The sequence below is a fragment of the Equus quagga genome, chromosome 1 (assembly GCF_021613505.1).
Source record: "Equus quagga isolate Etosha38 chromosome 1, UCLA_HA_Equagga_1.0, whole genome shotgun sequence".
NCBI classification, from domain to species: Eukaryota; Metazoa; Chordata; class Mammalia; order Perissodactyla; family Equidae; genus Equus; species Equus quagga.
This window is the reverse complement of record NC_060267.1, coordinates 172,850,566-172,864,611: the sequence shown is the minus strand read 5'-3', so window position 1 is coordinate 172,864,611 and position 14,046 is coordinate 172,850,566. Positions and strand designations below refer to the sequence as shown.

General features: G+C 46.1%; 1 protein-coding gene across 2 annotated transcripts in view; it reads left to right on the top strand.

Moving 5' to 3' along the window:
* Positions 1–14,046, top strand: part of NMNAT3 (nicotinamide nucleotide adenylyltransferase 3) — a 116,010-nt gene that overhangs the window by 99,870 nt on the left and 2,094 nt on the right. For both annotated transcript variants that reach the window (XM_046642765.1, XM_046642754.1), the window contains exons 3-4: positions 3,471–3,654; positions 8,867–8,949. In XM_046642765.1, coding sequence (XP_046498721.1) covers positions 3,471–3,654; positions 8,867–8,949 — 267 coding nt within the window. The remainder of the gene's footprint in view (positions 1–3,470; positions 3,655–8,866; positions 8,950–14,046) is intronic.

The window sequence follows — 14,046 nt, the reverse complement described above, 5'->3', positions numbered from 1 at the left end:
GAATGCAATGTAAAGACTAGAAAGTTAATCAATGCAGTCCACTAGGTTAACTGACTAAAGGAGAAAAATCACACAATCATTTCAAGAATTGCAGAAAAAGCATGTAATAAAACTCATTTATGATGAAAGCTCTTAAACTAGGAATAGCTGGGAATGTCTCTTAAAGTAACATGTTTTCCAGGATCAGGCTAGGCTGCAATAACAAATCCCCCAATTTCAGGAGCTTAACATATTAAATAAAGTTTCTCTCTCATCAGATAAATTCCTTGTAGGTACAGCAGATCTGCAGGGCAGTTTCTTTCCAAGTTGTGTCTCAGGGCTCCTGGCAGGCCCTATTGATGGCTTTGCTACCTTCATTGTAGCTTTCAGATTCACTATGAAACAGTTGGAAGGTCATACAAGAGTTTTTATGGCCAAGGCTAGATGGGCATACATCACTTCCACCCACGTCCCATTGATTATAACTCAGTGAAATCACATAAACCCAACCTAATTTCAAGAGCAACAGAATTGTTAGCTTCGTGTGTGCCTAAAGAGAGGAAAAATAAAAATGGGTCTTAAGAACACGTGGCATTGTCTCTCCCACAACTGAAAAATGATATCTACAGAAGACTCACAGCGAACATCGTATGTAATAATGAAACGTGAAAGCTTTTCCTCTAACAGTGGGAGTAAGACAAAGATGCCTGCTAACGCCATCTCTATACAGCATCATACTAGAGGTCTTAAACAAGACAATAAGAAAAAGAAATAAAAGGTATAAGGATTGGAAATGGAGCAGCAAAATTCTCAGTATTTTCAGATGGTATTATTTTGGACATAGAAGAGTAAAAAGACTCTGCAGATAAACTATTAGACTTAATAAGAGAGTTTAGGAGGATTACCAGATACACATTCAGGATACCTAAATCAATTATATTTCTACATATCAGCAACAAACAGAAAAAAAAAGTATTTTTAAAAAATTCCATTTATCGTGGCATCAAAAAAATCAAATATCTAGGAATAAATATTACAGAATATGTGTAAGTACTCTACAAGAGAAATTGTAAAACTTTATTTAGAGACATTTAAGAAGACCTAAATAAATGGAGAGATATACCATGCTCATGGATTAGAAGGTTCAATATTGTAAAGATGTCAGTTCTCTCTAAATTGAATTACAGATTCAATTCCTATAAAATTTCAGCAGGTTTTTTTTTTTGGTGGGGACGGTTTCATTTTTGTGGAACTTGATAAGCTTTCTAAAATTTATATGCAAAATGCAAAAAGTGAAGAATTGCCAAAACATAAGTGAAAAAGAACAAGGTGGGAGGGTTTTCTTAAGTAGATTCAAGATGTACAATAAACTAAGCAAAGCAGTGTGATCTTGCACAAGGACAGGCAAATAGAGCAATAAGACAGAAGAGAGAGCAGGGACCGTTTCGTGCCTGCAGACACTTGATGTTGTACATGGGTGGCAATGCACACGGCAGAGTGGTAAACGTTGCTGGAATAATTGACTGTCCAATTTGAAAATAATAGCACTCACATCATGCACAAAGACCCAAGTGTGAAAAACAAAACTATAAACATTTTATGACATAATACAGAAAAATGTCTTCATACCACAAAATGCACTAGCCATAAAGGAGAAAACTAATAACCCAACTACGTTAAAATTAAGAACTTTTGTTTTCAAAAGATTCCATAAAAAGAATAAGACAAGCCATAAAGTAAGAGAAGATATATATGACATATATAACCAGTGAACAAAGGGCTAGTATTTGGAATATATAGAGAATTCTACAAATCAATGATAAAAAGGCAGACAACCCAAAATATGGGCAAAAGATCTAAACAGGCACTTCACAAAAAATTAAGCTTGAATGTTTAATAGTACATATGAATAAATACTCAGCCTCAGGAAGCAGAAAAATGAACATTAAAACCACAGTGAGATATAACTACACATCTGTCAGAGTGGGAAAATCCTGACAATAACCCCAGATGCCCTGGCGTGGAGCAAATGAAACTCTCAGACACCCACTGGTTGGAGGGTAAAGAGCTGCAACCACCTTAGAAACTGTTTGACATTATCTAGTAAAGCTGCAAACGCACCTAGCCCATGACTCAGCGCCGCCACTCTTACGTGAGTGTCCTAAGAAATAACGTGTGCTTTTGCGCACAGGGAGACTTGTGCAAGGATGTTCGCAGCAGCGTCGTTTGTGATTGTCTGGTCAAACAAGTCCATCAGCAGTAGAATAGATCCGTTGCGTGGTAGATAATCCTCCAGTGGAATATCTTGGGTTCACTGCATGAATTTCACTTACATAAAGTGAAAAAGGCTTAAGAATAAGTTCAGTATGATTCCATTTATAAAAGTTTCAGAAGCAGGCAAAATGAATCCGTTTTTTAAGGATGCATAAATACATGGTCAAGCTATAAAGAAAAGCAAGAGAATTAATATTATAAAAATAAGAATAGTGATTAACTTCCGTCAGAGTGGGATTGTGATAAGAACTTCTGATGTTCCAGAGTGTTCTGTATCTTAACCTAGGTGATGATTAAAGCAGGGTAGGCTTTACAACTCTTCATCAAACCGTATGTGTTTTATACCCTTTTATATGCATGTTATATTTTGTAGTACATTTTTAATATATCATGTACTATTAAAACATTATCCCACTACACAAACATTATCTAATTTTATCCTTACCGCGAGGTCCTGCCAAGCAAGTATTATCCCATTTTACAGGTAGGAAACCTGACGTTCAAGTGGCTGAGTATTTTATTTTTTCCAACAGTTGGGTACTTTGCCTAAGGCGTCCTAGAAAGCGATGGGGCTGCAGCTCACACCCAAGGTCCCAGTCATTCTCTTTCCATGATGGTTCTCTGTAGCTTCTTCAATGTCATTGTAGTTTAAAACTTCAAATGCCCCATTCTCCAGTCCCTGCACCACGCAGCGTCACTCATCGGCACAGCCCGCGTCTTTTCCCATTCCCTTAGCAGCGCCTTCCTCAAAGCCGGCAGTGGGCCTCTGCAGTTAATCTGCTTCCCGTCACCCATCTACCTGGTTCATGCTAAACCCCATCCCTTCGATCTGTGATCCACAAAAGCCCCTATTTTTCTAAGAAACTGTATGTAGCTATTGTCCCATACCTGATTAGAGAGTGACAGTGCCCTGTTAAGTCCCGCAGAGGGGACAGTCATGATGTTCCTTAAACACATTCTGACCCTAACTGCCCACATTGCTATATGGGAGCCTTGCGTGACTCCACCCTTACAGCCTCCTGTAGCAGACTCTGGCGGAGAGGCAAATGGTCCCTGAGGTAGCGCCTTTGCCTTGCCTAAGGGAGCTGGATCACCCAGGATTGAATGCCAGGGTCTGCTCCCACTCAGGACGAGGCACAGAGATTTTTAGCACCTGCCTGAATTTAGGCTGCCAGGTGGCGAGCATTTTGGCAACACCACTGTTCTCCCTTGCCTAGGAATGTACCAGGTGATAGCAGGTATCATCTCTCCTGTCAATGACAAGTACGGGAAGAAAGACCTCGTGGCTGCCCGGCACCGGGTGGCCATGGCCCGGCTGGCCCTGCACACGTCCGACTGGATCCGGGTGGACCCCTGGGAGAGTGAGCAGGCGCAGTGGTTGGAGACGGTGAAGGTGCTGAGGTAACGATGGGCCTGCTCTGTGATGTCCGGGGCCACTGGATGCGTCTCCAGAACCCATGGGGTGAAAGGTTGGAACAGAGTGGGGAGTGGGCTGTCAGCCAGGCCTTCTCAGCCAAAGTTTGAGATGTGTTACTCCTTAGCAGGAGAGAGGCCAACAGACACATTCTCAGAGAGTTCCTGGGCAAGAAAACCACTGCCCCGCAGGAGGCACTTTGTGGAAACGCCCCATCTTGTTTTAGAGGAGGTAGCATCCGGGCTGCAGTGCCACCACTTAGCTGTGTGACTTTAGGCACTTGACTCCCCTGAGACACACTTCTCACTTGCAAAATGGGGACAATAAAACCTAATAAGGATTTAAAAAGTGTAAATAACTTTTCTGACCCAGAACCACATAAGAATATTCACTAAGTGGGGCTTTTTTTTTGGTCTTCACTGAGTAGGTTGAAAACTGCGTCTACTTAATAAGCCATCTTTTCTAATTGTACAAATCCTGGGTTCTGTAAATCTAGACTTTTATGTAAAATTGAAAAAGAAAGACTATAAATCTAGAAATAGTTGCTCAGGAGTTTTTTTTCTTTTGGCATCGCTGTTAGCATTCAGCGAAAGTAATTTGCTGTTTAAAAGCCCCAGCAGGTCCTGCATGTTAGGACAATGGGTCACTGACTTGTGTCCTGGAAGCTTTACTTGTGTCGGGGATTTTGCTAGAGAGGCAGGAAGTCCCCTGTACTGGCTGTCAGAGGGGATCTTGAGGTGGCCTGGCTGTCACTATGACAGCCAGCTCTGCTGGAAGGGATTGCACACTGTGGGCTGTCGTTTATCTGTTTGGAAGCACTAGGATCGTCAGGGCATAGGAAGCACAAGGGAAAGGCTCAATAATTGGCAGGCCTGTTCATAATCTATTTTGGTTTTCATTTTTTGCATCTTCAAATTCACTTGGGAGAAAAATGTTTACCTTTTTAGTAAAAGTAAACATTTAGGTACATATCCTGGTTCTTATTTACTTGGGAAAGAACCAGCTAGAAGCATTCAGCAGCTACTTCAGAAGCTGTTGCCAAATTGAAAGGAGAGCAAATAGGAAATAATTGTTAGGACACAGGCTGGCTTTTTTTTAACATAAGGAATAAATTTTCACCTAGATCATCCTCTCAGAATAAGCAGTAGAGTCAGCTCTCATTTATCTAGGCTAACAGAGGGGAATGGAAACAAAACAACAGATAAGCCGACAAATCGTTCGGCTTTAACAGTAGTCAGGAACAAACTGACGCTTCCCGCTGCCTCCACCCTGTAAGAGGCAGCGGGGCCGAGGGCCCAGGTTTTGGGGTCCACATTAGTAGCTAAGTGACTTGCCGTAAGTGAGGTAGCCTCTCTGAGCCTCAATTCCTCACCTATAAAGTAGAAGTCACACCACCTGCTTCACTGGGGTGCTGTGTGAATTAATGGGAAGGTGTAGGCAGAGCACCTGGTTTGTGGTAGGTGCTGATACTGTTCGCTCTCTTCCCTGCATCCCTAACCCCGGCCCATAACTTGTCCTCAAACAGAGAAGCCATTCCCTGAGAAATCGGAACTGAGCACAGCACTACATAGTATTGCTAGTGCTTCTGCTGCAAAATGCAGGCGGGAGCTAAGATTTTACCGAACACAGTCTTTTCCTTTTTTTACTATACCCTTTTGTCCAGTGCTTTTCAGCCCTAGCTGCACATTGAATCACCTGGGGAACTTGAGTCTTACCCCAGAGACCGGATGTCATTGGTCTGGGTGGGACAGCAGGATTTTTAAGAGCTCCCAGGTGATTTTAATGTGTGGCCGGGATTGAAGCCACAGCCTCAGTCACCAAGTCTGTGAATCGTGCCTATGACTAGTACCAAGATCCATCCAAACGAGCGGTCTCAACTCTGTAGAAATCACCTCTAACTCCCCACCCCACCCCGCCCAGATTATGATTTGTCTGGGGTGGCATCTAGGCATGGATATTTTTTAAAAGGTCCTCAGTGATTTATTTTGTGCAGCCAACGTTGAGAATCCACTGATATAAATAGTCAACATCATTTTATCAGATAGCTGATTAAGATTTATTTTTCAGTATTTGGAGTGAGCTTCATCTCCAGAGTCTATCTGTTGCATTAGAAAATTTGTTTGTGGGGTCGGCCCCGTGGCCGAGTGGTTAAGTTCGCATACTCTGCTGCAGCGGCCCAGGGTTTCACAGGTTCGGATCCTGGGCACGGACATGGCTCCGCTCATCAGACCACGCTGAGGCGGTGTCCTACACAGCACAACCAGAGGCACTCACAGCTGGGATATACAACTATGTACTGGAGGGCACTGGAGAGAAGAAGAAGAAGAAAAAAATAAGATTGGCAACAGATGTTAGCTCAGGGGCCAATCTTCAAAAAAAATAAAGAATTTTGTTTGATTACAGTGTTTTTCTGAAACTACCAAAAGCATTTTTTAAGACTGAAAATCTAGTTAAAAGTGTAAAGTTAGGTGATTGTAAAAGCATGGTAGAAGACTACCCACCCTTTGCTCCACATAGTAGCTTCTTGATAGAGTCAACAGTGAATTTACTTCGTAGTGACGTTTGTCACTGTCACCATGAAGTAAATTCACTGTGGGACTTATTGAGCATTCTTTTTCTCCTTATCAGGTTGCTGATTTTTACCCTAATTTTTTTTTTTAAATCTAGGCCAGCTTTCCTGCTTGTAGGGCATTTGATAACTTATTCTACTCACCTTTTCCCCATGTTGTGGGAAGCAGGCCTTGGTCACAATGCCACTTGATGTGGGCCATCACCATCGTCACCTCATGGATCCCTTTGCAAACTTGACCTTATGTTGTCCTCACTTTACAGATGAGGTAACTGAGGTTCAGAGAGGCTAAGATAATCACAGTCACACGACAGATTAGCAGGCGGTGGAGCCCTGATCTGTTCAACTCTGAAGCCATGCTTATGGCCGTCTTCAAAACCAGTGACCTACAGGTGGGAGCACAGTGTGGCTGACTTTGCTCCTGCCACAGTGACCCTCTGATGGGACATCCCTGGAGAACAGTGGGATGACTGAGCACAGGGAACATGCTCTCGGTGTCAGTCCTCAGGCCCAGGGCTGGGCACACCAGGGTGCCAGTCAGGCAGGCAACAGGAGGAAGCAGTGGCCACTGTGCCACAAAGGCAGAGTGGAGGTCTGTGAGGAAGATGGCTTTGGCACTGAGAGTGATCATTTGCCACCAGAGTTCAGAGACCCAGCTAAAATTCAAAGTAAAGTCAACTTGAACTAGGAGCTCAAGGTAAGTAAAATAAAATGATGATCTCCACGTTTTCTTGATCCCCTACTATGTGTGCCAGGCTCTTTGAGGGATATAATACCTACTCAGCTCAGCAACTCTGAGGAGTAGGGGGCTTAGCCCCATTTTACAGATGAGGAATTGGAGGCTCAGAAAGGGTCAGTAACATCCTCAAAGGCCTACAGTTGGAAGGTGGAGGTGAGCCTCAAACCTCCTTCAGTCTGATGTGAGATTCTAGACTAACCCAGGAGTGACTCCTCAGAGATGGAGCTTCCCAAACCAAAGCAGTAAGACAATAATGAAACACAGACAGGGTCCACTGGGGCCCTGAAGACTCCGCTGAGTCTTTGAAATCACCAGGAAGGACCTCGGGCCAGAATTAAATGTGTTTATTCTCCCATCGTGCCTGAATTCAGCCGGCTTTAGGTCAGCAATTCCTCGGCACTAAGAATATGTAAGGATGACTCAAATGGGCTCCCTGTTCACAGCAAGGTGGGGAAGGTGGACTGAGAGTAATGATGGTAAGAATAGCGGGTGTTTATTGGGCCTTCTGTATATGGGCCAGTGCTAAGCTCTTCAGTTAATCCTCGCAGCAGCTCTCTGGGATGGCAACAGATGAGAAAACTGGAGGCAGATTGCTCAAGGAGCCCACCAAGATTCCACAGCTAGCAGCTAGAACCAGAATTCCAACCAAGGCAGTGTAAGTCTAGGACTTAACCTTTCCGCTGCCCTTCTCCCCATAATAATCAGCCCTGAGCCACTTGCCCAGCATTTGAAGGTAGAAGCACTCTCTCCTTCGTGCTCTTGTGATACTCGGTGTATAAGGCATTAACTTTCATGACCAAGAAACAGACGAGGTCAGTGAGGCTGAGAGTGTTAGTGACTCATCCAAGGTCGAACAAGCAGGAGAACCTAAACTTGAACCCACCCACGGTGGCTGCAAAGCACCTGCTGTTTCCACCAGGCACTGGTCCCTCCCAAATACAGCTCTAGTCACTGCGTAATCCAGTAGGTGGAAGATGAAGATCAGATTGATACATGGCATAGTGATTACCATGTTTGATTAAAAAAAGAAGATGCAGGTACCTCTTGATTTGCAGAAGATAGATTGCTAAAAGAACCGCGCGTGCCAAATGGGTATAAGTCTAATCATATTGGAAATGCTGACGTATAATGAGATCTGCTCGTGCTGCGCACTCTTCAGTGCACTTTGTGTGCATTACTCCTTGAATCTTCATAACCACCCACTGGAGGCAGGTGCTGTCACTCTTCCTCATTTTGCGGGTGCTGAACCATCCGCACAGAGACCTGAACCCACCGGCCCAGAGTCACACAGCTGCCCCGTGGGGGAGCTGGGATTCAGCCTATGCAGTCTGGCTCCAAGCCACACTCTTAGCCATGGCCCGGTTGAGTTCTCAGATGCTAGCTTATGATAGGAGCGAGCCTGTTTTTTGAGAGCCAGCTGTGGGCCATGCCCTGAGCCAGTGCTTCCTGGGTAGCAACTCATTTACCTTCACAAAAGTCTAAAAAGTAGGTGTTCTTATCCCTGCTTTACAAGTGAAAATTTGTGTTTTGAACTCAGGTCTGTTTGATTCTAATAAACCATGTCCTTAATCCCTACTCAACCTTTTTTTAAGTGAGATATTGAAAGAAAATGTTGAAAGAGTGGAAATATGCTCTTCCCCGCTTTCTCCCTGGCTCGCAGGAGGCAGGGAGCTGTCTTCTTAGGGCGCTCTGGGAGGACCTCAACACCTCTGCTTTCTGTCCTGGCACCTCGCCCAGGGCCCAGCACATGGTAAGCCCTCAACAAATATTTGTGGACTGAGCCACCTGAAATGGACCAAAGCAGGTTGAGACTGAAAATCTGAGCCCCCTGGGTGGCTTTGGGGGACGGTGGGCCGCATAGACACGCCCTGAGCGTATGTTTACCATGCAGGCATCACCACCGCGAACTGCTCAGATCTCTGCCCCAGAAGGAAGGCCTGGACCGAGGCAAGGCTCACCCCGCGGCCCCCACAGGTGGGTGTGACCTTGTCTGTCAGGGACTCAGGAGAGGACTGATGGCCCTCTGACACCCTCTGGGCACAGAGAAGGATTCTGAGGCCCACCTGGTTGGGGTGACACGTCCCAGGTTGAAAGGTCAAATTAAACAATCTGCTACCACTCCTTGCTAATGTGGGATCTTCTGCCTGGTAACTAGTGCTGACAACACGGGTTACAGTCAGGGCCACACAGGGATGAACCGGGGAGTGACGCTGGGGTTCTTTGCAAAGCCTTTGCCTTTTGAACACAAAGTGTGCCGTAATAACCCTAGTAAGAGACTGATCCTTGTAGCAGTGTTACGCAGTGGTTTACTCAGAAGAGGAAACCTATTTTTAAGGGAATTTAAAGTCGATTTGGATTATCCTTTCACTGTGTAACCCTGGATTTCTGCCCTGTTGTCAGCTCCTGGTGTTTGATGGAACCTTGTCAGCTTCAGTTTCAGTGTCTTCCTTCTCCAGTGGCGGCCCTGGTACTGGGGTTAAACGCCCCTCGTGCAAATCAACAGGAGCACCAGGAGATGGGAGGGCAGGATGTGACAGGAGCAGGGAGTCACTGGGCCCACTGGGCCGACATTCCATCAGAGCCATCTGCAGGGTTTCCCACGGGGGCTCCCCCAACTTGGGTTGGTGGGATGCTATTTGCAGATCAGAAGGGCTCGGGAATGTCATGGTTAAACAAACTTAAAATGGTTACTGCAGGACTTTTCAGAGCCTTTACTCCCTTCAAGTGCGTTGTGACTCTACAGGAAAGGGATATAGCCTGCAGCCATTATCACCTTTTAATCATGGGACTCTTCTGAATGCATGTAAGTATTCCTTAGAACTAGTGCTCCCCAGAACACAGAAATGCTCTGCTAAAAAGATTTGAAAATGCCGCCGAACCCTGAGTGAAACCCCAAATGCTGGTCTAAGGACCACTCACGGCAGAATCACCTGAGAGCCTTACTAAAAACACTAGTTCCCAAGGCGGCCCCAGACCTCCTGAGGGGGAATGGGCCCTTGGAATCGGTATGCTTAATAGGCAGTCTGCTTTACGGCGGATTTGGGGAACAGCACTAGCGTAGGACTCGGAGAAGGAAAGAGTTGTGGAGTCTCCTGTTGTCAGCTTACAGTGTTTGTGTTCCTCTGGCCTCTGCCTCTCCTCTGTTGCCTGCATGCGCTTCTCCCCACCGCCCCCCGGTCATGAGCACAGCGCAATGTTACCTCTCAGCCTTCTGCCTTCTTCCAGAATCATCTCTGGCTCAGCAGTCACTCTTAATAGGGTTCTAGAGACGCCTCCTGAGCGTCTCCCCAGGCCAGGCTCTGGGCTCAGGCTAGGAACAGAGACATCCTCCCCCGGCCCCTGACCTGGGCTGGAGCCAAGCTATGAATGGTGGTGAGTCCAGACACGGATGAGGAAGGCTGCCTGGAGGAGGAGACACCTGCACTGAGACTCATAGGATCATAGGTTATCTGGGTTGGGGGCATTCCTGGGTAGAGGGGCAGCTGAGCAAGGCACAAAGTGTCTGTGCTGTTGGGGGATGCTGGAGCTCCAGTGAGAGGCGGGGGGGCGCCAGTGAAGGCTCCAGCTTCCTGTGCTTCCCCTCTCTGCAGGGGCTTCCAGAATCCCTGTCTCTTCGCCTGGCCTGCCCCTCTCCCCCTTCCTTCTTGGCTCGCCTGTTGAGAACCTGTCTGTCCTGTGGGGCCCGGTTTGGAACCCCCCTTCCCCATGAAACCAGCACCACTGCTTTCCCTGCAATGGGCTGTCCCCTCCCTCTGCCAGAACTCACCCCACATTCTTTGTGGGTTTGTTTCTAGGGGCTACTAGCCTCTGCTTAGCCCTATAATGTGGGGAGTTTGTCCCTATCCCCTCTCTCTCTGTTCAGACCCTAAATCCTACTCACTTTGTTCTCTTCTAAAGTAACTGTTACAAAAGGAAGTTTATGTTGAATGAAAAGTGGGCTTTTCAGTTTACCAAAATATGTCGGGGCTTTAAAAATGTACATGCCCTTTGCTCAATATATTCCCCTCCAGGAACCTGGGTGAGGAAATAATTAGAGATTGGGACAAAGATTTATGCAGAAAGATGTTTATCACAGCAATTTTTATAGGGGCAGGAAAAAAGAGCAACCTCAAGATTTAAATATAAGGGAATGCGTAAGTAAATGATACTGTATACTTAGGACGAAGAATCTGTACAAAAGGCTTTCGTGATATGGAGAAACACTTATGAGGTAAGTGGGGAAAAATCAGGATACAATACTGTATATATAATCTCAAGAATATGAAAATATGTAAATGTACTTTCACATCTATTTGCATGTCTAAATCGATAGAAAAGACTAAGAAGTATACCAAAATATTGCCAGTTTTCGTAGAAAGCAGAATTGTTGTTGTTTTCTACATTAAATATGTGTTTTCCATACATTCCACAATAGACACAGATTTCATGTTTGTAATCAGAAAAAAAAACAGAGCGATTAAAAAAAGAAAGTTTTTCCCAGCGTAAGTTTGGCTTTGGCTGAGACAATGTGTGCGTTGGTAGTGACCCATTTCTGAAGGAGCCGTGAGCCGAGCTGCGTACTTTGCTGCGTGCTGTTCTGCTCTGGGATTGCAGGTTCCACACGGCCCAGCACTTCCCGGCTGCTGGAGCCTGCCATCCCTCCCTCCTTTGATTTGCAGGCCTCCTTGACTCACCTGGAGTCACGCTGTCACTGCGTCTGGGCTGCTCACGTGTTACACTTTGGGATGACGTCTCCATCCTGTAACAGCCCAGCTGTGTCTTGTCTTTTGTGAAGGTGATCCCTGCCCTCAGCTGATGGGGCTGAGCACAGCTCAGCAACCTCTGGAAGACCCCCTTTCCGTACAACCAGAGCAGGACTTCATCTGACTCCATTTTACACTGACTGTTATGGGGCAGCCTTGTCTGGTTAATTTGGGTGCTGCCCTTCAGATGCCAATACCTGGCTTCATCTCTGGGGTCCTCCTGTTTAGACCCAGCAGTCCCACACTCCTGTGTGTGTCTGTGTCGCCTGTGTGGCTGTGTTCACACCCTGCTCTGGGTAGGAAATTCGCATTGCATTCGCTCCATCACTCAACTTCCATAGCTTCCAGACGAGGTTTTATTATCCCCATTTCACAGCTGGGGAAACAAGCCCGTTGGCTATAACCTTCCCGGGTCCCAGCAGATCTGGAACTCAGACCCAGGCTGACTGACCTCAGGGTTGGTGCTCTTTGATGTCAAAGAGTTGGAGCAACTGGACATTCAAAGAAAAAGGTCCTGGTGGCACTTGCCTCACATTCTGTGTAAATCTCAGCTTCATCTGCTTTTCAAAGCCTGTGGCTATTCAAAGGCAGCACGTTGCCCACAAAATGCCTATGCCATCCTATTTATATCACTGTAAGACGAATCAAATTGGCAGCCCTTATTCAACACCTCAGACTATGGACTTTGGACTTGGACGGTCAGAGTCCCTGGATCTGAAGATTTTGTAGCCATGACGTGACTGGATTTGAAAGGGTATGGCGTCCTCTCTGAGGCCTGATGACAAGACTGCCCACAGCTGGGGTCTGAGGCACCAGCCCCACAGACATGCCTTTGACTTAAGGGACGAGGGGAGGTGTGGGCACTGTCCTCTGTAGGCAGGGGCTCAGAGTGAATTGTATTCCTTACCATCATTGTTAATGAATCAAACAGTATCAAATATCAAAGATGATATGTGGAAATCGTCCCCACAAAAATCCACTGGGAGAAGAAGGGAGTATCTTCTCTGTTCTCTGACCTGTGGGAACAGGGGCGTGTGCCCCAGGCCTCAGGAGACCCTGGAATTAAATGCACATCATTTAACCTCCCCCATAGGAAGACCACATAAGAATCACCTAATTTTTTGCAAGGTCAAACGCTGGTCTCTTGCTATATTACAATGGTTGAATAATAAGAAATTAGAATAAAACGTCATAGATGCAGAAGAATTCAAATCCACGTGTATGTTGTAAGCAATGGGACTAGTTCAAATGAGCAGAAAGTGTGAGTTATTGAATAATTTTTAAATGCAGTTTTATTGACTTTAAAAGGCCAGGCACTTAGGAGGTACCCTGTAAGTGTCAAATGGATGTGTCAGTGGGGATTGGTGGATAAGTAGGTGGGTAGGTGGATGGATGGATGAATGAATGATAGTTAACGCATATCACACTTACTGTTCTGAGCACTATGCTAACTGCTTTACATTTATAAACTCGTTCAATCCTAAAATAATCCAGTGAGGTAAGTACTGTTAATATCCTCATTTTAAAGTTGAGGTCACCCAGCTGTTGAATGGCAGAGGCTGGACTGGAATCTAAGGTGTCTGGCTCCAGAGTCCTAGTTCTTAGCCATGGAGAATTCATGCATCCACGCATTAATCACTGTCTGAGTATCATGTCATCATGCCAATATTATGCTCCCAGAGTGTTTGAAAACTGTGTGTCTATAATTAACATCTGCTGCTTTAAAATGACTAAAATGGTGCTCACCATTTCATGGATGGGTAAACTGAGGCCCAGAGAAGGAAGGATCATGCTTCCAGCCCCATAGCCAACTGTGCCCAGCTGAGGCCGGAACTCAGACCTCTCTGTGACACCTCCAATTTGTTGCTCTCCAGTCCACAGCTAGTCTAGCTGTCCTTTGTAAACTCATCTCTCTGGTCTATGTCCTGATTCCTTCAAAGGTTTCACAGTAGAGGAGCCTAAACTGCCCACTTACATCAGACTTTTCCCCAGCAGGGGGGACTCCTGAAGCCCCTCCCAGCTGAGGTTTCATGGTGACCAAGAGATGCCAGCGCTCTAGGAGCCCAGCCTTTGCTGTTTACTGAAGCTACAGTCAGCTTCCAGGAGGACCAGAGATCCTGCTGTGCACTTCTAGCCTGGACTTCAGTTTTCACATCCAGCTTTGCCCATTCAAAAGGGACAGGAGCATGAACGGGCCAGGAAAATCCAGGAAGGGCTTCCCAGTTCTGATGCATGTACAGCTCCCGCCAGCAGGAGGCAGCAGAGCCTCGCAGTTACAAATGCCACCCCCCCCCCCCCCCCCCCCCCCCCCCCCCCCCCCCCCCCCCCC